At 39.8% G+C, this 24398-nt stretch overlaps 1 protein-coding gene across 2 annotated transcripts in view; it reads right to left on the bottom strand.

The window, feature by feature from the left end:
- Positions 1 to 665: 665 nt before the first annotated feature.
- ABCB11 (ATP binding cassette subfamily B member 11) overlaps positions 666 to 24398 on the bottom strand; it is a 90464-nt gene continuing 66731 nt past the window's right edge. The window contains exons 19-27 of one of the 2 annotated variants that reach the window (XM_055572306.1): positions 18837 to 18941; positions 18589 to 18750; positions 15180 to 15383; positions 13152 to 13393; positions 9295 to 9451; positions 7989 to 8186; positions 4337 to 4547; positions 2425 to 2570; positions 666 to 1589 (exon numbers count right to left, since the gene is read on the bottom strand). In XM_055572306.1, the coding sequence (XP_055428281.1) occupies positions 1389 to 1589; positions 2425 to 2570; positions 4337 to 4547; positions 7989 to 8186; positions 9295 to 9451; positions 13152 to 13393; positions 15180 to 15383; positions 18589 to 18750; positions 18837 to 18941 (1626 nt within the window). In that variant the 3' untranslated portion in view covers positions 666 to 1388. Of the gene's footprint in view, positions 1590 to 2424; positions 2572 to 4336; positions 4548 to 7988; positions 8187 to 9294; positions 9452 to 13151; positions 13394 to 15179; positions 15384 to 18588; positions 18751 to 18836; positions 18942 to 24398 lie in introns of both variants that reach the window. The other variant, XM_055572307.1, reaches the window with a different exon arrangement.

Here is a 24398-nt window from a genome sequence, read left to right as displayed (position 1 = left end):
AACCAAATCTTCATGAGTGGTACAGGACACATGACAAAATGAAGACATTGGCAGTCCCTGACATTGTAAAATAAACTTGCAACTTTATTTACTTCTGTATTTTTGAAGTTGTAATTCAAGTGTTTTCCCAAATCATTTCAAACCCTCTCCAGTCAAGCTCTTCCCTCTCATCAAAAACTTCCAAGTATCTTATTTAAAAAATAATTTAATCATCCATTCTATTCCAGGAAACTGGCAGCCTCCCAGCACATAGCTTATGTTCTTCCTCTGAAACAAAAACTTAAAACAAATGGATGTTGGTCTTTTTTCTTTAGTATTACAGGATAAGCACGTGCTTCCTACAAAGCTTAATTCCTTCTCAAAGGCATCTTTATTCTGCAACTTAATTTATCACTGCCATTTGTCATAAGTAGAATGCTGCCCTCTACCCTCTCCCTTTCTGACTTCACAACCATCAGTTCTCCTGTTGTAACTAGTTAACCTGCTAAACCACCTGTGTGGTTATTCACCAGGAAACACTAGACCAGAGACATAAATAGTATACCTTGATATAATAGCTCAGGCTTACTTTGTAGGCAGAATTTCATTTGTTGGCTGTGGGAAGAAAACACTTACACAAGGTAAAATCCACTGTTTTCACTTCATGCTGGGACTTGGAGAAACAAAGGACAGCAACCAATGTGGACAGGGGTGAAGAGGAGTACAAGACCCAGGATAGAGCCCCTCTGCTCCAGCCACACGGCAGAGCCTAGTCCAGTAAATGAGGACTTACCACCCACATACTACACCTTGAATCTATAAATCAACATTCCCGACTGGTAAACCCTTTTTAATACCTGTCTTTTTCTGCCCCTTTCAGTCTGAGAGTGTCCTCCTTTCTCTCCTCATCCTTAGAGATGGATGAATCTGCTTTCACATGCAATAAAACTTTAATCAAAAACAGCCGGTCTTCAGTCCTTCTGTTCTTCTCCGTATGACCTTGGTCCAGCTCAGTAGATATTTGTCAAGTGTCTAGTCTAGACCAGGCTCTGTGTACCTCAAGCGTTCAAAATGCAAGGGATGGTTCTCTGCCCCTGGGGAACTCCAAGTCTTATTTTCTCCACATCACGACGTCTCGCTAATTCCCATGGAGTAACTGGGACTGGTGAAAGCACTGAATGATGGCTGCTTGACATTGGATTCTTACCACCAATGACCCTGGTTTCTTTCATTTTCTATATACAGACATTTAAAACTAAATTATTATTGAAGGTAAACTAGCTCAGGTCCAATGTATGTCTGTAAAAGTAAAATATCATTATTTCTGCTTAAAGGAAAAAAAAAAAAAAAACAGTCCGTGGCACTCCTGTAATTGGTGTACCATCTGTGCATGAATCTCACAAGTCAGGTCAACTGATGGGGGCTCCTGTGGTAACAAGTTTGTAATAGGCCCCTTTCTGAGCCATCAGTTCTTCATGGGTCCCCTTTTCAATCACTATCCCCTGTGACATGACAGCAATGATATCTGAGTTCCGGATGGTGGACAAACGATGGGCAATGACAATGCAGGTTCGACCTTCTCTGGCTTTGTCCAGGGCGACTTGCACTGTCTACAAAGAGAAGATGGAAAGTTGGTGCAAAGACATATGTTTGTTCCCTAGTCCACTGTTGCCTGAGTTCTGCTTCATACCACCTGAGTAACATCACTGTATTCAGGACCTGATATGAGAGAGAGGTTTAAAGAAATACTTGCTGAATGCAACGCATCAATGACTTAAATTGCAGTCCACAAGCTGAAAAATTTCACTGAACCTGCAATGAACCAAACTACGAGACCATAAAGTACTTTTACATTACTCAATGGTCTAGTTTACTATTAATAAAATAAAACCAGGGAAACAATGTAAGGTAGCAGTTAGGTGGTCTTTCCCTACCATTCTTCATTGAGGACAATTTAACTGTCTCCAAAACGGAATCCTAATTTTTAAGGAGTTAATTATAAATGGTAAATTTCATAATTGTGTTTTGCCCAATTGCATCTACTTTTATGCAAAATGCATGTCAGAAACCACCTCTTACTTTGTTTTGTATGCTTCCCATCTGCTGTGCCAGAGAACTTTAGAACTGTAAAATATGAAATGCCTAACAGATGGCCAGGATTATTTTATTTTACTTAAGATAGCTAATCATTTGCCCTTGAAAAAAATGTCACCTAACCTAAACAATTTAAAAACAATTCTTATTTTAAGGTTAAATTTTTTTTTTATTTGAAGCAATCCTATTTTAAATCCTTTCTCTAAACTATTGTCTTTTGGTTCCGCAAAGGAGTAGCCATTTCTACTGTTAATGAATCAGAAAATTAACAATACTACCATTTTATAAGGACAAATATTACAGCAAGAGACTCATTCACAATGGTTGAAGGCTTAGAAAATCAATACCTACCTTTTCACTTTCTGTGTCTAAGGCAGAAGTGGCTTCATCTAGTAGCAAGATTTTCGGATCCCGTACGATGGCCCGAGCAATAGCAATGCGTTGTTTCTCTCCTCGAGAGAGTTGAGACCCCTGGGACCCAACATTAGTTTCATATTTCTGGAAAACATATGGTAAATTTGAGAACCAGAAGCATGCTCCTGTGCTTTACGGAGCCCCCATCAATGACTCCTCCGGATTTAAACAATTTGTTGTTTTATGAAATTGTGAATCATTTCTATAAAGGACTTCAAATCCATCTAGGATCTAAAAAAAATATGGCATTTGTGACCTTTCATGCTGGAAAACAAGGGGACTTTGTATCCTTTTCTCTGTATTTATTTTTTAATCTCTTTCTCCTTAGTATGAGATCCTCCCTGATGTAAGATTCCTTTATTTCCAATCTCCTGTCTGGAAGATCTTTCCAAGACAGAATGGTCCTAGAATGTCAGAACTTTTGGGAGATCTTCTCGTCCATTTCCTTGTTAAGGTGGCATTTTTCTGGAATGCAAGCCTTGCTTTGAATTTCACTCTTGCTGTATACTAGCTCTGTGATCATGAACAAATTATTTAAATTTCTGTGAGCTGCAAACTCACCTGAAAATGCAGATAATAATAACTAGTTCACATATTTGTCATTTTTATGAAATTATGGAAGAGCATCCCTTGCTGAATGCTTGTGTAAAAAAAGTCACATTCACAGAGTATTTCCTGTGCTTCAGGTATGGTGCTAACTACTCTAGCCAGATTATCATTTAATATTCACAGAAATCATTTTCTCCCTATTACCTATTTTTCAGTTTCTTTTTTGAAAATTTTTCAGTTTCCATGTTTTCATTTTTTTTGTGATTGAACACCAAGAAAGACCATTGGTGGATGGAAAAATTTAGGGTCAATGTTACACTGCATTCAGACTTGGCTCTGGGAAAGTGAGACTTACTCCAAACCAAGTGGAACTTACTCTACATGTAAAATAGTTGCTGCCAAGAAATGGAATGACAATGACAGTAATAACAGAAGCAGCTTTCTTTGTGTGGCTATTTTGTATACTCTTTCATTCTAAGTTACCTTTTACCTTTTTGTAGATGACTGAGTCTCAGAAAAGAAAAGTAGTTATCCCAAAGTTACAGAAGTAACTTTATACTAGAAAGTGACCTCACTTGGATTCAAATCAATGTCTGCTCCAAATCTCAGGATTTTTTTTTTTTTTTCAATTATGCTAAGCTGATACACAGGGCTTTCCTAGTGGTTCAGACTGTAAAGAATCTGCCTGCAATACAGGGGATCTGGGTTCAATCCCCGGATTAAAAAGATCCCCTGGAGAAGGGAACAGCCACCCACTCCAGTATTCTTGCCTGAAGAATCCCATGAACAGAGCCTGGAAGTCTACAGTCCATGGAGTCACAAAGAGCTGGAGACAACCGAGTAACTAAGCACACACATGCAAGCTGATGCTCAATGTGGTATTACTTTTTGTACAACAAGTTCTATAACATACCTTGCATTGGATAATATAATGCTATTCAAAACTAACAATTAGGGACTTTCCTGGTAATTCAGTGGTTAAGACTTCATTTTGCAATAGAGGGATTGTGGGTTCGGTCAAGGTCAAAAAACCAGAACACAAACAACAGAAGCAATATTTTAACAAATTCAATAAAGACTTTAAAAATGGCCCACATCAAAAAAAAAATTGCATAAAGCCCTAAAGATTATGTTGATGGAGGACATTTATTTTGCTTAAAAGGCTGAGACAATGCCAGGGCACTGGGGAATAAGTTGCATTGCCTTTGACCTTCTCCTTGAGCCACAGTCATAATGACTTTCTGGTCGTTCTACCTCTCTCCCTCCCTGTCTCCCATCAGGAACAACTCTGACTGTGTACCTACCTCTGGGAGGGACATGACAAAGTCATGCAGCTGAGCCTGCTTCGCAGCTTCTATAACCTTTTCCATAGGGATTTCTTTGGTGTTGTCTCCATACCTGATGTTGTCCATTATGCTACAGGCAAACAACACTGGTTCCTGGGAAACGATTCCAATGTTTGAGCGGAGGAACTGGATGTTTACGTTTTTGCTGTCATGACCATCTATCATCTGCCAACAGAGGTGACAACCAGGGCACTGAATTTTAGAATTCCAGCAGTGAGGAAAGTTCATATCCTAGAGTTAGTGTTATGCAAGATGCGTGCTTTGCTTAAGAGACAACAAGCTCAGGATTCTTGGAAATAAATTATGTTGCCTTTGACCTTTGGAGATGGTGTCTGCCAGAAGTGGTGTCAAAGCTGTGATCAGACATGGTTTTGTTTGTTTGTTTCCCAAATTCTAGCTCTACAGGTGGTATCAAACAAGAAAGGCACTCAAGACATTATCTAGTTTAAAAAACAAAAACTTCCCTTATCTTCTGGTGTAGCACATCCTCTCCAAGTACACATAATTGCTCAACTTTGAGACTCCATGGGTTATGAAATGGGGTTTCCTATGTAAATCTACTGGACAATATAAGAATCAAACTCATTGATTTCAATGATACTAACCTCTGAATGATTGAAGATAATGAATCCCAATAAGAAAGGCATATATTTATTCACTTGGTCAACCAACAGACATATACAGAATAACCTGCCACAAAGGCACCATGCTAGGCAGTCTTTGGTATGCTATAGAAAAAAAAAATCTCTATTTTCTAGGAACACATGATCTATTTTTATGATTGAATAGCATCATGGACTCAATGGACATGAACTTGGGGAAACTCCAGGAGATAATGAGGGTCAGGGGGGCCTGGTGAGCTGCAGTTCATGTGGTTGCAAAGAGTAGGACACAACCTAGTGACTGAACAACAACGACAACAACACGATTTATTTAGGCAGTTGAGTACAGGAATTCAAATATCTACCATTTGAGCTCTTTCACTTAAAAGACCTAGAACAGTAAAAGGACAGTATGTCTAACATACTACTATAAAGTATTTTGCCCCACGATTTCAAAAAATGATTATGTTAAGTGGTATGGATATACTATATTTTAGATAATTTTTCGGCAGCATAAAACACAAACACTACTAGAAAAAGTATATGGCATTCCTCAACAATTAGCCCTTGCTCCTCTTCCTTTATACATTTTTCCATAGTACTTATACACTGCAAAGCTCTAATACTTAATTAAGTACTGGAACTGTTTGCTAATTGTTGTCTATGTGCGAGTATTGTAAGCTCCCAGAAGACAGAAGACATGCTTCATGCTCCTTAGAATTTCCCACAGGAACTAATCTGGGCACATCATAGGCACCCAATTAAATGCTAAAAACATTGAATGCCTGCATTTGTTAGCTTCCTTAAGAGTAAAGAGGATTTTTAAAAATTGCATTAAAGGTGGTATTTTTCTAAATGAAAAATGTCTGTAATAACGCTTTACAATGATATAATAAAATACATTGTGTCTATGAAATGCAAGGAAACATATTGATTTTTTCATGGGCATTGCCTTCTACCTGTGACCAGAACATTCACTGAGTACGTTCAGAGAAATATGCTTAATATGCATGTTAATGTTAAAGAAGTTGAACATGAATGAAGAATTCAAATCCCTGCATGTCATGTAGTTCACAGTCTACCCAGGTGATAGTCATGAAAGATCTGACGTTTGGTTAAACTGGATCCTCTCCTTTGCAGAGATCAGACCCCCAGTGCCATATACTTCCTAGAGTCATCAATCACCAAATAATTTCAAACAAATAAAATCCCTATACCTAAAATTAATAAGTGATTATAATCTTCAGATAATCAACTCTTACTCCTTATTTTCATAATTTCCTGGATTTTACCACTATCAGTTTGCTTATTTCCCTGTTTTGCTTTATGCAAAGGAAACTTTAGTTACCTCTTTCAAATTTCCCTCAGCATTTCTCCTCATCATGTTATCTATCCTCTTTGCAATGACAATTACATTATTCAGGGATATCAGAAAGTCCTTTTTCAAAATATGTGGATTCAATCAGACCCACACCTCTGAATCATTTCTTAGAAAACTACTTACAGATGCACTCCAACAAAATAAGAGGGGAAACCAAAGAAAGAGGAAAATACATGAACTAGGAAATAATGGACCGAATCCAAAAGCTACTGCGGGGAACTCATAGACTAACAATTGCTTAACAGATATAGGATGCAATTAGTCCAGGCTGTGGCAGAAATAAAGGAAAGAAGCAGGTTCCTCAGAATAAGTATCGATATAGAACATGGGAAGAACCTAAAGATTTTATAAAGGCAGAGAATACAAGAAAAAAAGAAAGTCTTTCAGAAAAGCAAGAAAGGAAACTGTGGTGCTAATGTACCTCACTCCTTAACTATGAGATGAACAATATTTCCATAGCCATAATAAAAGTTAATAGATTTTCAACTTTTAGAATCAGCCTAGAGGAAAAGCATGGAACACAGTAAATAGTATAAACAAAATGCAAGCATTTTATATTCTTGATAATGTAAAAGTGTAGCTATTAGGGATTGAGAGAAAAAAAAAAGGGAGGGGGAGGAAAAAGTGAAAATAGAGGTAGAATTGCTAATCTCATCTTAGAAAATGAGGATTCAAGAGATGTTATCTGCAGGTGATGGAAAAGAAACAGAGCTGTATTGATTAAATTTCCAAAAAGAGAAGCTTTTAAAAGTAATATAACCATATTGGGAGGAGGTGGGTCAAAGGAGGGGAGAGGAGGAGGGGAAGCCAAATTTCCATCTCTTGCGAATAAATCAACAGAGGGTCTAAATTTGTTAAGTCATTAAATAGCAACATAAGCATATTACTTAGGGACACTGAGGTAATTGTTGGGAAATCTAAAAACATCAAATGATTAAAAATAGTTGCCTTTGAGCAGAAAAAGCGGGGTGGGGTGGAAATGGTGGAATAAAAGGTTGATTTTGTTTTGTTTTGCTTTGCTTTTACAAATATTTCTTATTTTACTTTGTACTCCTCTGCATATATTATTTGGAAAGATAGAAAGGAAAAAGAAAAGAAGAGAAAGAAATTCTGTGGAAAATAAGCAACAAAGCAAGCCACCAATTTTTCAAATATCCTTCCAAAGATGTAAGGCACATGACTTACATTATTATTTAGACTTTAGCTTCTTGAACCAGGATGGTCTCCGATTTTTCATATTAATTTCCCTTTCTTACTCATTTATCATTGTGTTTCTCATCGCCCCCACTTTTTCGGTCCCCACTCATTAGTCTCCTGATTAGTCTGCACTTTCTGCCCCATTTACAGGTAAGTGAATGCTTCTATTAAGTACACTCATCTCCAGCTTTGCAGGTTTCTTTGCCTATGTGGTCAGGAGACCATCTGGAACTGGGAAGAATGAATCTAACATTAGAAATTGCGAGGTAGAATCCGGTCAAGCAGCAAACGACTGGACCTGGAGAATATAGCCCAAGGCAAGCGCTGCAGAATGAGAATGGCAAGGCACAACCTGGAAGACCCCCTTTGAGAAGTTGGAGATCCTCTGCAGAAAGCTGGATTCTCAAACGCATTTGCACTGCTTACCACCTTCCCTCGGTCAGGATCGTAGAAACGTTCCAACAGCTGAATGCTGGTGCTTTTACCACATCCACTGCTCCCAACAAATGCCAGGGTTTTCCCTGGACCGACAGACACTGAAAGACCATTCAGAACTTGTACATCAGGGCGGGAAGGATATGTAAATTTACAGTCAACAAAGTCAATCTGTCCCCGGAAGTTGTCCTGTGGATGGAGAGATTAGAATTATATATTCTCCTACTAGAATCTAGACTGTTGAGAATGCACCTGAGTTTTAAATCCTTGCTTAAGATACCTTCAACACTAAGCTGCCAAAATGTAAAGTATAAAGACAGCAACTTAATGAAACAGCATTCTATTCCCTATTTTAACAGATGTAGAATAAACGGAGGGTGGGGCATTGAGTTTAAAGATATTTGATTCCTGTTATAACCTAAGGGGACTTCTTTGTCAGTCATTCTGCATAGAAGAGAAGAGATGATTATATCACAGAAGCCAGTAACTATGCAAACTCCTACAGTTCTGTTCCCCCAAAGATTTAAAATAATAACTTTACACTTGAAATGACCTCCACAGAAAGTTACTTGAACCCTGAATTGCAAAGGTGAAAACCTTCAGTTGTACTATCTGACATGTGAACTCTAGAAATGGATAGACATTTAATAAACCACACAGAGACTTGCTTTTTACTGAGCTGGAGGAGAAATGGGGCATTTGACCAATTTTAAGATTTCTGAATTTAGTTAACTTTACTGGAGTTTAGGTTGTTTTGCTCTCTTGAACATACTGGGATATTAAAAATTAAGCAAGGAAGATTTAAAAAGACACCTGTAGGGACTATCAATTAGAAAAAGTGATATTTCATTGAGATCAAATTGATTTTCTGAGAGTCCACATGAAGGCATGTGGAATCAAGATAAACATGAAATAAGTCAGTATTACTGGACAGGAGAAACTGGTTTTTCTACATTCCATAGCAGAACATCAGTAAAATCATGGTGATTGCGCAAGTCTCAAAGACTTATAGCTTCATTCATTCTGGAACTAAGTGTGTTTTATAGTAACTGTGTATTATAAAACAAGTATTCACTAAATAGAATTGCCATTATTCAAATGCCAGCTTTATAAATAATTTTAATGCTAATGTACTTCATTCTTTTACATTGATAAATCTACTATCTGCTCATTCTGAGTGCATATGAATGCACCCATATACTGCAGAATTTCACAACTGAATTGTCTTAAATAACCAGCCCCAATGGCTGTCCAGCAGACACACACTGCACTCCTTACCCCCACCTCCAATACTTACCCATCTTTCACCTGCACTGCTGTACACATTGATTGCGGGTCGTCGGTCCAGCAGTTGGAAAAAGCGTGCAGCTGAGATTTTAGCTTTGGCATAACTTGGTGTGTAAGAGGAGGCTCTACCAAGAGCTGTCGCACTCAGTACAACTGAAGAGATCACCCTGCAATAAGACAGACACCCAGCTAGAAAGGGGGCAGTGTGGTTGGTGTGGTGGCCTAAGAGGCCAGAGTTTGGAGGGTCTAGCCTTGGCAATGGCACCCCACTCCAGCACTCTTGCCTGGAAAATCCCATGGACGGAGGGCCTGGTGGGCTGTAGTCCATGGGGTCGCTAAGAGTCGGACAGGACTGAGCGACTTCACTTTCACTCTTCACTTTCATGCATTGGAGAGGGAAATGGCAACCCACTCCAGTGTTCTTGCCTGGAGAATCCCAGGGGTGGGGGAGCCTGGTGGGCTGCCGTCTATGGGGTCGCACAGAGTCAGACATGACTGAAGCGACTTAGCAGCAGCAGCAGCAGCCTTGGAAAGGACCGAACAGCCTTGAACAGGTCTCTTTAGACTTATCTGGGAATGGGAAGATGGGGAGATGAATGGTGTTTAAGTTGTGTTCTAACAAGAAAGCGTGAGGGGAGGATTGCACAAGGGGCTTCAAACCTCCAAACCCAGCTTCAAGTAGAGCAGCCTTTAAAAAAAAGTTGTTTGAGAGAAAGACTTCTTGGGTGAAAAAAGAGAGTAGTTGAAAGATCACCAGATTGCCTTGGACTTTTTTATTGGGGGTGGTGAAAAAGTTCATTGGAACATTTTCAAAGTTGTTATGGAAAAACCCAAATGAACCTTTTGGTCAATCCAATCCAATATTAACATTCTATGAATCTATACATCAGTGTGTGAAAGACAATGATTGGTGATATAAGCATCAATTCTGTACCAAGCAGTCATGTAATTCATGCTTCAGAGAAACATGAGAAAGATGTGATTGCCTGAATCCTTCTACTCATCCCAGCTTATGAACATTGTGTGTACTTGTGCTCAGTTGCTTAGTCGCTCAGTTGCGTCTGACTCTTTGTATGTTTTACTGCTCAGTTTATAAGCAGAAACGGTTTTAGGGCAGACCTGCAAACCCAAACATCTCCAGGATCCCAGTCCAAAGCTTAAAGCAATGACAAGCACCTGGAATAAAACAGGAAGTGATAGGAGGTCATCTTTCAGTTTTTAAAGAGAAGCCAGAAATTGGGAGTTTTCTATAGTCTCTGATTTTTACATGTTGGCAAATAATTCTTCAAAAATCTTATCTAAACTAAATAAGTCAACAGTTTGTGATTTCCAATTTGGGGTTAGTAGCTCTAAATGTCGGAAAAGGCAATGGCACCCCACTCCAGTACTCGTGCCTGGAAAATCCCATGGACGGAGGAGCCTGGAAGGTTGCAGTCTATGGGGTCGCTGAGGGTTGGACACGACTGAGCGACTTCACTTTCACTTTTCACTTTCATGCATTGGAGGAGGAAATGGCAACCCACTCCAGTGTTCTTGCCTGGAGAATCCCAGGGATGGGGGAGACTGGTGGGCTGCCGTATATGGGGTCACACAGAGTCGGACACGACTGAAGCGACTTAGCAGCAGCAGCAGCAGCAGCAGGAGCTCTAAATATGCAAAAATTTAGAAAAGAGATCTTTCTGGTGGGTGGAAGGTGTAGTGGGGCAGGAGAAAAATTTTCTTTTATTTCTATGAGAATATAGAAGGCAGGAAGATAGGACTAGTTCATGACTTGAGAACAGACTTTTACTAGGGCTGATTTTCCTAATGTCCTCCAGGGTTTTCTCAGACCATCTCCCCCCTCATCCTTCCAAGGTCCCCCACCCCATCACACCACACTCATGCACACCCAGTTCCTTGGTACCCTGACACCCTCAGGCTCTGGAAATGTGAGAAACTGGACTCAAAGCTAATCTCCTTAGAAGAGCAGACTCCAGCTATAAGAAAGGAACATGATTCCCCTGACTGGGTCTTTGCTATCTCCACCTAGGAAGAGTCAGCTGGAGACTTGCCTTCTTAGCGAGAAGTAGAGTTCAAATAAAGTAGATCTATGAACCATCTTATTTTAGGCTTCTAGGTTTTCTCAGCATTAACCAGTATGGTAGACTGTGAAAATGCTTAATTAATCTTATTACTCTATACACATCCCTTTGCAATATGACTTTTTACTCCTCTGATATTGGGACTTCTAGTAAGAAATATATATTTGGTCTTCTGTCAGTTTCTGGCTTGGAGCTCCTAAACCTGTGGAATTCCCCTAATTTTGAGAGGATCAATGTGTCTTTTGTTATGTTAAGAAACTGGCTTTTCTAAAAACTCTGGATAACCTAAGGATGGGCTTTCCAAGTGGCACAGGGGAAAAGAATCCACCTGCCAATGCAGGAGATGCAAAAGACATAGGCAAGAGATTCAGGTTTGATCCCAGGGTCGGGAAAATCCCCTGGAGTAGGAAATGGCAATACATTCCAGTATTCTTTCCAGGAAAATTCCATGGACAGAGGCATGTGACAGGATACAGCCCATGGGCTCCCAAAGAGTCAGACATGACTGAGTGACTCAGCACACACAGGCAACCTAAGGATGGGGCCTGGTTGCCAGGAGAGTCAACCATGTGATTAGAGAGATGGAACTTCAGTCCCTTCTCAGACCTCAGGGAAGGGAAGAGGCTGGATATTGACTTTGATTGATGGTCAATGATTTAATTAATCAGGTCTAACAAGATGAAGCCTCCATAAAAACCCCAAAGACAGAGTCCATAGAGCCTCTGGTTTGGAGAAGATGTGGAGATTTGGGGAGAGTGGCATTCCTGGAGAGAGTATGAAAGCTCCAAGCCCTTCCCACACAAACACACCCACTGGGTCTCTTCCAGCTGGCTGTTTCTGAGCTGTGCCATGCTGTGTGTGCTCATTCATGTCGGACTCTTTGTGGCCCTGTGAACTGTAGCCTGCCAGGCTCCTCTGTCCATGGAATTTTCCAGGCAAAAATATTGGAGTTGCATGCCATTTCCTACTCCAGGGGATCTTCCCACCTAGGTATTGAATCCACATCTCTTGCATCTTCCTGCATCAGCAGGCAGATTCTTTATGACTACACCACCTGGGAAGCCCAGTGAACTGGTAATCTAGGAAGTAAAATGTTCCTCTGAGTTCTATGAAACACTCTAGCATATAAATCAAAGCTGAAGAGGATGTCATGGGAACCTTGGGTCTCTAGCTGGTTGGTGAGAAGCACAGGTGATGACCTAGACTTGCCTTGGTATGGAGAATGGAGGGAGAGGCAGTCCTGTAGGACCAAGTCCTTAACCTGTGGGAGGATCCCGTGCTACCTCCAGGTAAGGTGTCAGTGTGAACTGAACTGTAGGACATCCACCCAGTGTCAGTGCTGTGTGATAGCAGTGTGGGCAGAAAGGAGAAACATTTATCAGACCCTCTCATCACAAGATGGGTTACATTCCTCTTTCCTTTGAATCTGGGCTTTGTCATATAGAACGTTCTTTGGCTAAAGAGATATTAGAAAATGTGATGCATGCAGAGACGTGGCAAGCGCGTGCACATTGGGGCTGGTGATCTTCTGTCTTCCAAGAGCACAGAGCGAAGAAAACAGGCTGCTAACAGGCCACATGGAGACAAGGCCACTCAGAAGCCTAACTGAATCAGTCCAGAACTATCTACCACCCTGAAAACCCACAGAATCTTTAAGAAATAATCAATCTCAGCTGTTTAAGACACCAAGTTTGGGATGGTTTAAATGGCAGCCACTAACAAATCGGACCAGACTATTCTTCCCTCGAATGTTGATCTTTTATGATTTTAGCCAGATATTCCTCACCTGAACACATAGCTGAAATGGAGCCCTTCATTGGGAATTAAGTAACCTCCATATCTGTAGGAAGCAGAATTAGCAACAAACACAATGCACTGGGAAAAACCAAAGCAGAGTCCGTAAATATTCGCTTTTCGGAGGGCTGTCTTGTATGGCTTCTCCAGTTCTGCCTCAAACGCTTCTATAAACTGCCTCTCCTTTCCAATCCCAGCCACAGTACGGATATTACTCAGGGCTTCGTTTGTAATCTGAAGAAGGAAAAAGAGCTTTAGAAATAAAAGAACAGAGGTAACTACTTTCATGACATCTTCAGTGGTTACATGGATTAGATCCAGGGCAAATGGCAGAAGGCGATACACATCACATCTTCTGGGAACAAAAAGAAGTTGCTGGAAATCAACTTGACTAGACCCTGAGACATCCTATCAGTTCAAGTTCTACTCGCTATTAACAAGGGTCTGTCTAGTTAAGGCTATGGCTTTTCCAGTAGTCATGTATGAATGTGAGAGTTGGACTATAAAGAAAGCTGAGCGTCGAAGAATTGATGCTTTTGAACTGTGGTGTTGGAGAAGACTCTTGAGAGTCCCTTGGACTGCAAGGAGATCCAACCAGTCCATCCTAAAGCAGATCAGTCTTGGGTGTTCATTGGAAGGACTGATGTTGAAGTTGAAATTCCAATACTTTGGCCACCTGATGTGAAGTGCTGACTCATCTGAAAAGACCCTGACGCTGGGAAAGATTAAGGGCAGGAGGAGAAGGGGACAACAGACGATGAGATAGTTGGATGGCATCACCAACTCAATGGACATGGGTTTGGGTGGACTCCGGGAGTTGGTGATGGACAGGGAGGCCTGGCGTCCTGTGGTTCATGGGGTTGCAAAGAGTCGTACACGACTGAGTGGCTGAACTGAACTGAACTGAACATGGCTTCATTGCCTCTAATTGTTGAGGAAGAGAGGAGAGGGAGAAAAATGGTACAGAAGGCTCTCTTTATGAATTCGTTTGAAATGTCCAAAATGGTTTCTTTAGATGTGTCTGAAACAGAAGATTGTTTCCATAATATAAATTTAAAATATTAGATTCTATTTCTTAAAAATTATTCTGACAAAATATTACATAAGAAAAATTAAGTATAAAGCTTATTTTTGAGTCTATACTATGAATTTGTATTTGTTTCAATCCCTACTCTAGGGTAAATAATTACTATTTCTGAATTAGGGTCCTATCCTAAAAAAGGTAGAAAAGTGGGCTACTTTCTACGATTGGCATACAAAATTCTTTTGACTTCTGTCTACTTGGGCTATGTTAACTTTTCCTCTTCAAAGAGACAAACCTTGGTTGATAGTAAATTTATTAAAAGGGGAGGGTGTATATATGTGTGTGGATGATTTCTTGACCCTGATAAATGTCTATGCCATCATCTCTTCACTTATCTCTGATAACCAGATTTAATTAGAATTTCTTGTCCCTGATAAATGTCTATGCCATCATCTCTTCACTTATCTCTGATAACCAGATTTAATTAGAACAGTCTTAAAAGTGCATAGCTGCAGCCTAAGTGTGTTCAGGATCTAAGCCGTATGTATCTCATGGTTCTCTTTGGGAAAGATATTTGCCACAAGTCTAGCAGACACTGAAGTGTGGAAGTTAAAAGTGTGTGCCAAAAAGATGGTAATTCCTTTCTATGTTGGTAGTATGACCTGGAGAAACCATTAAGCTAAAAGAAAAAGAAGAACAGACAATAAAGGTAACTATCCACTCCTGCAAAGGAGGATACTATGCCGAATTGGGATGTGGGAAAAGAACTGTCTGGGAGTAAACTGAACATGTAACCTCTGTGTTTGCCCCACTATTTCTCCATATCTGCTCAATCTCATAGCATCAGAGGCATATATGAAAAAGGCTAATGGGAAGTTTCTAACCATGAGTGATTGCAGGCTAACAGCTTCCTTAGGCCTATTTGCGCTACTCCTTCTTAGCAGTTTGATAGCCACTCAGCCATAAGCAGCCTGAACAGTGAATGTGGGAGATTACCTGTCCTGCTACTTCCAGAGACTCCTTGTCATAAGTGGCAAATCCCATCAGCATTCTGGTCTGTATGGCTCCCGATAAAGCCAAGAAAGGGAAGAAGCACACTATAACCAGGCTTAGCTTCCAGCTAAACAAGAAGGCAATGATCATAGCCACAGCGATGTTAGTGAAGGCATTGACCATCATCCCGATCTGAGAGCCAGTAGCCTGCAAACCAAAAGCAATCAAACAATCTCAGATATGCAGTGTCTGACTAAATATTATGAGAAGGTTGTTTTCTAACAAAAAGATAGATTGTTTAAATTATTATGATAAAATTGTAATATATAATATATATAAAACATAATGTTTATCATTTTAGCCATTCCTAAAAGTATAAACAAGTGGTATTAAATACCTTCACAATGTCATGTAACCATCACCATATTTATTCCCAAAGTTTTTTCATCATCCCTAACAAAAACTCTATACCCAATCAATATTAACACCCCTTCCTCCCTCTCTCCAGCTCCTGTTAACCTCTGTTCTATTTTCTGTCTCTGTGACTTTGTCAGTTCTAGGCACCACATACAAGTGAAACCATACAACATTTATCCCTCTATGTCTAGCTGATTTTACTAAGCATAATATTTTCAAGGTTCATCCCTGTTAGAGCAGGTATCAGAATTTTATTTATTTTAAAGCTGAACAATATTCCATAGAGAGTATATACCATATTTTGTTTATTCATTGCTGTTGATAAACACTTGAGTAGCTTTCAGCTTTTGACCATAATGAATAATGGTGACATGAACATGGGTGTACAAGTATTTGTTTGTGTCCCTGATTTTAATTCTTTAGGGTATATATACTTAGGAATGAAATCACTGATCGTATAGTAGTAGTTCTATGTTTAAAAAAGGGAGAATTTTCTACATAATGAGACCCCCATAGAGCATTTGAATGCTGGATTAATAGAAGTATTACATCTTATTCACAGCTTCTTGGGAGCTCATCTATTGACTAATCTCATTTCATGGGTATCAGAGCTAGAGCAGTCAGTGAGAGATTAATTCTAGTGATAATGAATAACCTATAAAACTCCTTGAAGATGAAAGGTTGTAAAAATAGTAGAAATGAGCTTATGGCTTATTTATTTAGTCTAAGGTCAAGAATAAGGTGAACTAGATACTAGAAAACTCAGATGATAAGAGTAAAATTGGTATAAACTCTTTAAGCAGCAAGATAATGCATATTAAAGCCTTTCAAAATGATTATGCATTTTGATCCAATGATTATATTTTAAGAACTAAAAAAAATAATCAAGAATATGCCAAACCTGATGTAAAATGATATAAATTACTTACAAGGAGGAGACCTAAATGGGAAATTCTTTAAGAAATTGTGATATATAAAAATAATGAATTATGTAGTCATTAAAAATTCATCATAGAAGAATATATAAGGGCAAAAATATGCTCACATCAGGTTGCTTGACAGAAAAAAAGAAAGATTACAAAATAATATGCAGAGTGTAACCCAAAGACTGTGAGAAACACATTTCCACAGAAAAAACCTATGTAAACACGTGTTAGTCACTCAGTCGTGTCCAACTGTTTGCAATCCCATGGCCTGTAGCCTGCCAGTCTCCTCTGTCCAGGGAATTTTCCAAGCAAGGATACTGCAGTGGGTAGCCATTCCCTTCTCCAGGGAATCTTTCTGACCCAGGGATCAAACCTGGGTCTCCTGCATTCCAGGCAGATTCTTTATTGTCTGAGCCACTAGGGAAGCCCCAGAGAAAAAGCCTAGAATGATCAACATGAAAAATTTACAGGGACTTTCCTCTCAGTAAAAGGATTCTATGCTCCTTTGAAAATCTCCATGCCATTGTCCATATTGTTGGTTGAACTGGTAGGAGTTGAGATACACATACAGTAAGGCACCGGCAATCCAGCAAGTTTTTTCTTCCAGGAAGAGCCTCACAGACAAACCATGACTTTTTTCCTCTTTGCCTTTTTATAATGGAAAGTGAGTAGAGGTGTTGGGAGGCAAGCTGAGCTGTCATCACTTTAATCCAAATGCTTGATTTTATAAAGGTGTAGCCTCACTTTGTACATTTGGGTAAGTCTCCTGAACAAGGCAACAGGTTCTGGGGTTAAGACACCACAGCTTAGTCTCCATTATTCAGATACACAGGCTTTGGAATGTGTCAAGATTCTAGACAGCGAACATTTCCATCTTTCCCTTGATTTCCTGGGCTGCTCAGAACAACTTCTCTTTTCCTAAAACTAATTTATAACCCCGAGCACGTGTGGAAGAATGCTTTTATCCATACGCCCTCTGGGGGGCGCTATTAAGTCCCATGGAATCGGAGCCTCTGGGCCTAAAAATAATCTGAGAAAGGAGACCTGGAAAAGTTCTCAATTACTAAACTTGCAGGAAATCCGAAACCCTGACAGATTTTGATTCATGCTGTAACACTGATTCTCGGCACTGCCGAGGAGAGTTTGTTCTCACTGCTGTTTGTCAGCTTTGGAAATGAGAGAAAATGGGGCTCTGGGGTACCCTAGTCCCACGAGTTCCCATTTCATAGGAAATACCTGCCTAATTCTAAAAGAACTTCTTGATGAAAGTGAGAGAGGAGGGGAAAAGCTGGCTTAAAACTCAACATTCAAAAAACTAAAATCATGGCATCCAGTCCCGTCAATTCTTGGCAAATAGATGGGGAAATGATGGAAACAGTGACAGACTTTATTTTTTTGGGCTCAAAAATCATTGTAGATGGTGACTACAGCCATGAAATTAAAAGATGCTTGCTCCTTGGAAGAAAAGCTATGACAAATCTTGACAGTGTATTAAAAAAAAACAGAGACATTACTTTGCCAGCAAAGGTTCATACAGTCAAAGCTATGGTTTTTCCAGTAGTCATATATGGATGTGAGAGTTGGACCATATAGAAGGCTGAGCACTGAAGAATTGATGCTTTTGAGCTGTGGTGTTGGAGAAGACTCTTCAGAGTCCCTTGGACTGCAAGGAGATCAAACCAGTCAAGCCTAAGGGGAATCAGTCCTGAATATTCACTGGAAGGACTGATGCTGAAGCTGAAACTCCAGTACTTCAGCCATCTGATGCAAACAGCTGATTCATTAGAAAAGACCCTGATGCTGGGAAAGATTGAAGGTGGGAGGAGAAGGGGACCACAGAGGACGAGATGGTTGAATGGCATTACCAACTCAATGCACATGAGTTTGAGCAAGCTCTGGGAGGTGGTGAAGGACAGGGAAGCCTGGTGTGCTGCTGTCCATCGGGTCGCAAAGAGTTCAGACATGACTGAGTGACTGAACAGCAACAACAACGTATGTAATTATCAGAATATGCAAAGGAAAGAAAGTCTACTCCAGTTGCTACACCCCTGGTTTCCCCCACAGCTTACCCCTTGAACTTGGGAAGCATCTGTAGCAAGCCTTGTTGTCAGGGCTCCGGGGCTATTTCTGAGGTCATCGAACCAGCCGATGTCTTGCCCTAACATTGCTCTGAAACCCAATTTACGTAGCCTTTTTGTCAGAAGTTCCCCGGATTTGGCAAAAGCGTATCCCTAAAACATAAAGGAATCTTTAGTGATATTTTAACTTGAAATGGCAGAAAATAGCTAAATTGCTTACTGAAAAATCAATTCCTTACCTGCAAAAACTGAGTGCAAAGAGAGAGACAGCCTATTGCTACAAAGAGCAGGCACACACCATGGATCTGTGATCTTTGTTCTTCTTTATCAGGAATCGAAAAAGTCTTTGCAAGACAGTAAGCAAGGAGGTCACTTTATTATTACAAACAACAGCAAAAGAAATAAATTCAAATATGTTTAAAAGAAATTTCTCTTAGGCATTGGGTTAAAAGCAAGTTCACTATAACCATACTAGTATTAAACCAAAGTTAACTATGAAATGTGTACTTTATCTGTGGAGAAGGAAGGCTGGTGAATGGAAACCAATAGTTGTGATTTAAAGAATTTTTACCTTGCTTCTTTGCCTGCTGTAGGCAATTTTATTGACTTTTCTTTGATACAGATGAAAAATATGATGAATGCTTCAAATTCTTTACATAATAAGGTAAGGGAAAAAGAAAAGAAGAAAGGAAAGAAGTGGGGAAGTTACTTGAGAATCTAAGAATATTATTCCCACCTAGTATTAGTTTTATAGTATTTATATATATATATACAAATAATAGCATCATTAAAAAGGCAATTGGCATACACCCACACCAAAGCAACTAGCTATCAAGGCATTGACTGGGATTGGCTTAGGACAGAAAAGCTTTCATCCATCAGAGGCTGAAGTTGCTGCCTCTAAATCATCCGAAGTTGAAAACATCCCCCTCAAAAAAAAACTATGGAAATTATGAGTGGTTTTTTTTCCAGTCTATAATAAGCAGCAAACTATATTCATAAGTATATTCTGAACTTAGAGGCACATGTTCAAGTAACTGACAACAGCCCAAGCTGTTGCAACAAGAAAATGTGAAAAACAGCTGCATACTCTTAATAACATCGCCTTACAGTAGGTTTTAGGTACAACAAAACCTTCCTAATTCAGACTATGCGAGGGAGCTGTAAGAGTTCAGAAAGACTATTCATTAGAGAACTGCACAATAAATCTTTATTGATTGCTCTGCATTAATTTGAACAACTAGAACAATGCCAGCAAGCAGTTGCTCAAAGGAAACCATTTATTCAATAAATATTGGAGTGCCTGCTGTATGCCAAATAAATCTCCTGAAAGCAATGTTTACTTCTCCATTAACAAGCCCTTTTTTGTAAAGCAGAAGTAACCCATTGAAATCATCACAAATTTCAATTTGGGAGGAGGTGTTCTAAATTAATGAGATGTATTGTTTCCAGGACAGAGTTTCTGGGGCCTTTATAGCTCTTAGTAATAAAAGATATATTCATTCTTAATGAATGAAGTGGGTTCAGAAGATGCCACAGTCATTCATCCCAGCATGGAATAATTCATGTAAGTTTATTTTACAGTTTATAAATAAAAGAACTTATATTTCAGTTTGGTTTTAGAAAACATTATACAAATCCCCCCAAACCCCAAACTGTGATACCATAATTCTCATTCCTCCCTATGGTTCTCTATTATAATCATGGACTATAGCACTACAGATTAACCAGTTTAACTTTTATTTTACAGATGGGAAACTAAAGCCCACAAGCTCAAGTCCTCTGTCCAGGTTTGTTTAGCTGGTGGTTATTGTTCTGTTCTGTTCTGTTCTGTCAGTCGTGTTTGACTCTTGGCAACCCCATGGACCGCAGCATGCCAGGCTTCCCTGTCCATCACCAATTCCTGGAGCTCGTTCAAACTCATGTCAATCCAGTCGGTGATGCCATCCAACCATCTCGTCCTCTATCATCCCCTTCTCCTCCCACCTTCAATCTTTCCCAGCATCAGGGTCTTTTCAGATGAGTCAGCTGTTCACATCAGGTGGCCAAAGTATTGGAGTTTCAGCTTCGGCATCAGTCTTTCCAATGAATATTTAGGACTGATCTGCTTTAGGATGAACTGGTTGAATCTCTTTGTTGTCCAAGAGACCCTCAAGAGTCTTCTCCAGCACCATAGTTCAAAAGCATCAATTCTTCAGCGCTCAGGCTTCTTTATAGTCCAACTCTCACATCCATACATGACCACTGGAAAAACCATAGCTTTGACCAGATGGACCTTTGTTGGCAAAGTAATGTTCCTGCTTTTTAATATGCTGTGTAGGTTGGTCATAACTTTACTTCCAAGGAGCAAGTGTCTTTTAATTTCTTGGCTGCAGTCACCATCTGCAGTGATTTTGGAGCCCCCAAAAATAGTCTCTCACTGTTTCCATTGTTTCCCCACTTGCCATGAAGTGATGGGACCAGGTGCCATGCTTTTAGATTTTTGAATGTTGAGTTTTAAGCCAGCTTTTCACTCTCCTCTTTCACTTTCATCAAGAGGCTCTTTAGTTCTTCTTTGCTTTCTGCCATAAAGGTGGTGTCATCTGCATATCTGAGGTTATTGATACTTCTTGCAATCTTGATTCCAGCTTGTGCTTCTTCCAGTCCAGAATTTCACATGATGTACTCTGTATGTTAAGTTAAATAAGCAGGGTGACAACATGCAGCCTTGACGGACTCCTTTCCCAATTTGGAACCAGTCCGTTGTTCCATATCTGGTTCTAACTGTTGCTTCCTGAGCTGCATACAGATTTCTCAGGAGGCAGGTCAGGTGGTTTGGTATTCCCATCTCTGTAAGAATTTTCCACAATTTGTTGTGATCCACACAGTCAAACGCTTTGGCATAGTCAACAAAGCAGAAATAGATGTTTTTCTGGAACTCTCTTGCTTTTCCAATAATCCAACAGATGTTGGCAATTTGATCTCTGGTTTCTCTACCTTTTCTAAATCCAGCTTGACCATCTGGAAGTTCACGGTTCACATACTGTTGTAGCCTGGCTTGGAGAATTTTGAGCATTACTTTGCTAGCGTGTGAGATGAGTGCCATTATGTGGTAGTTTGAACATTCTTTGGCATTGCCTTTCTTTGGTATTGGAATGAAAACTGACCTTTTTCCAGTCCTGTTGCCACTGAGTTTTCAAAATTTGCTGGCATATTGAGCACAGCACTTTCACAGCATCATCTTTTATGATTTGAAATAGCTCAACTGGAATTTCATCACCTCCACTAGCTTTGTTCGTAGTGATGATTCCTAAGACCCACTTAACTTCGCATTCTAGTATGTCTGACTCTTGGTGAGTGATCACACCATCATGGTTATCTTGGTCATGAAGCTCTTTTTTGTATAGCTCTTCTGTGTATTCTTACCATCTCTACTTAATCTCTTCTGCTTCTGTTAGGTCCATACCATTTCTGTCCTTTATTGTGCCCATCTTTACATGAAATATTCCCTTGGTATCTCTAATTTTCTTGAAGAGATCTCTATTCTTTCCCATTCTATTGTTTTCCTCTATTTCTTTGCATTGATCACTGAGGAAGACTTTATTATCTCTCCTTGCTATTCTTTGGAACTCTGCATTCAGATGGGTATATCTTTCTTTTTCTCCTTTGCTTTTCACTTCTCTTCTTTTCTCAGCTATTTGTAAGGTCTCCTCAGATAATCATTTTGTCTTTTTGCATTTCTTTATCTTGGGGATAGTCTTGATCACCACCTCCTATACAACGTTACGAACGTCCATCCATCATTCTTCAAGGCACTCTGAAGGAAATGCCTATTTTCCAGATTCCAGTGCAATGGTTTTTTTTTTCTGGGCACAACTCTGTTGGTTCTGGATAATACCCATCTTCTCAGTATTAAAAAAAAAAAAAGAATATTTGGCTAACATTAAATTCAAGATTGGGCATCATCTATCTGTAATATTTACCCCTAAACTCTACTGCATGAGTCCTTTGTACATTCTTACTGAAATGCACCCCAAAGGGCTGCCCATCCATAGGTTTCTCTGTTTTTAGACCAGCTATAGTTTGCGCACACATCTACACCATCTTGTAAAGGTGAGTTTAGGGAGAAAATGAAATTTCATTAGATTCTTGCTATTTACTAGATACAAATGTATTACTTAATCTACTTTAATTTAAATGAGGATTTCCTTAAAATTGGGATTCTTAAAACAACCCAGTAAGGTAGATTTTCTTGTCCCATATTACAGATAAAGAAACTAAGACTCATCAAGAAGAAGCCACTTGACTAAACACACACAAACAGTGCAGAGCAGAGAAGGCAGCAAATCCAAGGCTGGCTGATTCCAACATTCATGCTTTCCCCAGCAGGGGTGTGTGCTGCGTGCTAAGTCGCTTCAGTCGTGTCTGACCCTTTGTGACCCTATGGAGCCTGCCAGGCTCTTCTGTCCATGGGATTCTCTTGGCAAGAATACTGGAGTGGGTTGCCATGCCCTCCTCCAGGGGTTCTTCCCAACCCAGGGATCAAACCCGCATCTCTTACATCTCCTACATTGGCAGGGAGATTCTTTACCATTAGTGCCATCTGGGAATCCCTTTCCCCAGCATGCCACATCCAAACATGTTCCAAGTCAAACAGACCCAGTGAAAGTGAACCAGAGAAAGTAAGCCTTACGTGTACATTGAGGCTTCACTAGATTAGCAACCAGGCTTCTAATGCCCAATTTTCTTTTGCTGTGTCCTTGTTACAAACTATGGTCTCAATACCAAATGTGAATATCGTGCCCTTTAGATATGTCAGAATGACAAAAGCACAATTAAAACCAGACTATTATCTGACTCATGATTATACCCTATGAGATGAAAGCATCATGAACCCACTGATGAATCTGTGATAATTATGTTAAGAGACAAAAACAACCATGTTTATCAAAGAAGAAAAATAATAAAGCTTTATTCTCTTAGCAAACTTAACCCTGTGGGAACATCAAAGATGAACAGATTTGGGATTTCATCCTGCTACTCTGATCCTTTGGTCCTTAGGTGAAAACCCAATTGCTTAGGCTAGGATTTTCTGGTTGTGACCAGAAGAGTCACAGAGAATATTCTCACCATCAGTAACCAAGTGGGTGCTGTTGGAGGGCAGGTGTTATAATTTGAATCATCAGATTTTTTCTGACTTGGCCAGTCGATAGCCCACAGGAGCTGAAACTTATCTTACAGAGCCTCTTTGTCAATCCTTCCTTTTATAGTTAAGGAAACTGAGACATCATGAAAGAAGTAGCAAGGTGTGACTCCAGGAAAGTAAAGAAGCCTCCTGGTGGGAATCCAGGACTCTTTCCAAAGCAGTTCATACACAGGGTTCAAAGTTGAGTGAGCACATTCCTTACTCTGCATTCATGAGAAAAAGAGATGAAAAGCAAAGGAGCTGAATCCTGGCTTTAATTTAAAAGCAAACATCTAGGGCCTTGGGTCTTAACAGATTCAACACCATCCCCTACTCACTCGGCATCTACATCACTGCTTAGTGAATGCATTTCTAGAGCCTCTCCCTAGTAGAACTTTAGCTTTCTGAGAGCAGGGAGGGCTCTGGTTTTCCTGTTCCTCACTGTACTCTTAATACCAGCAACAATGTCTGGGAAACAGTAAATGATCAATAACTATTTTGTGAATGTGAGTGGATTTTTCAGTTAACATCTGTCTTCCTCATAGACTGGAAACTCCATTAGGGAAGGCACCCTCACTAACATGCCAGTCCCTAGGCCAGGGGAGATAATCAACAAGTATCTGTTAAGTGAATAAAA

This window comes from Bubalus kerabau, chromosome 3, assembly GCF_029407905.1.
Source record: "Bubalus kerabau isolate K-KA32 ecotype Philippines breed swamp buffalo chromosome 3, PCC_UOA_SB_1v2, whole genome shotgun sequence".
NCBI classification, from domain to species: domain Eukaryota; kingdom Metazoa; phylum Chordata; class Mammalia; order Artiodactyla; family Bovidae; genus Bubalus; species Bubalus kerabau.
The sequence above is the reverse complement of the archived record's forward strand: the minus strand, read 5'-3'. Positions and strand labels throughout refer to the sequence as shown.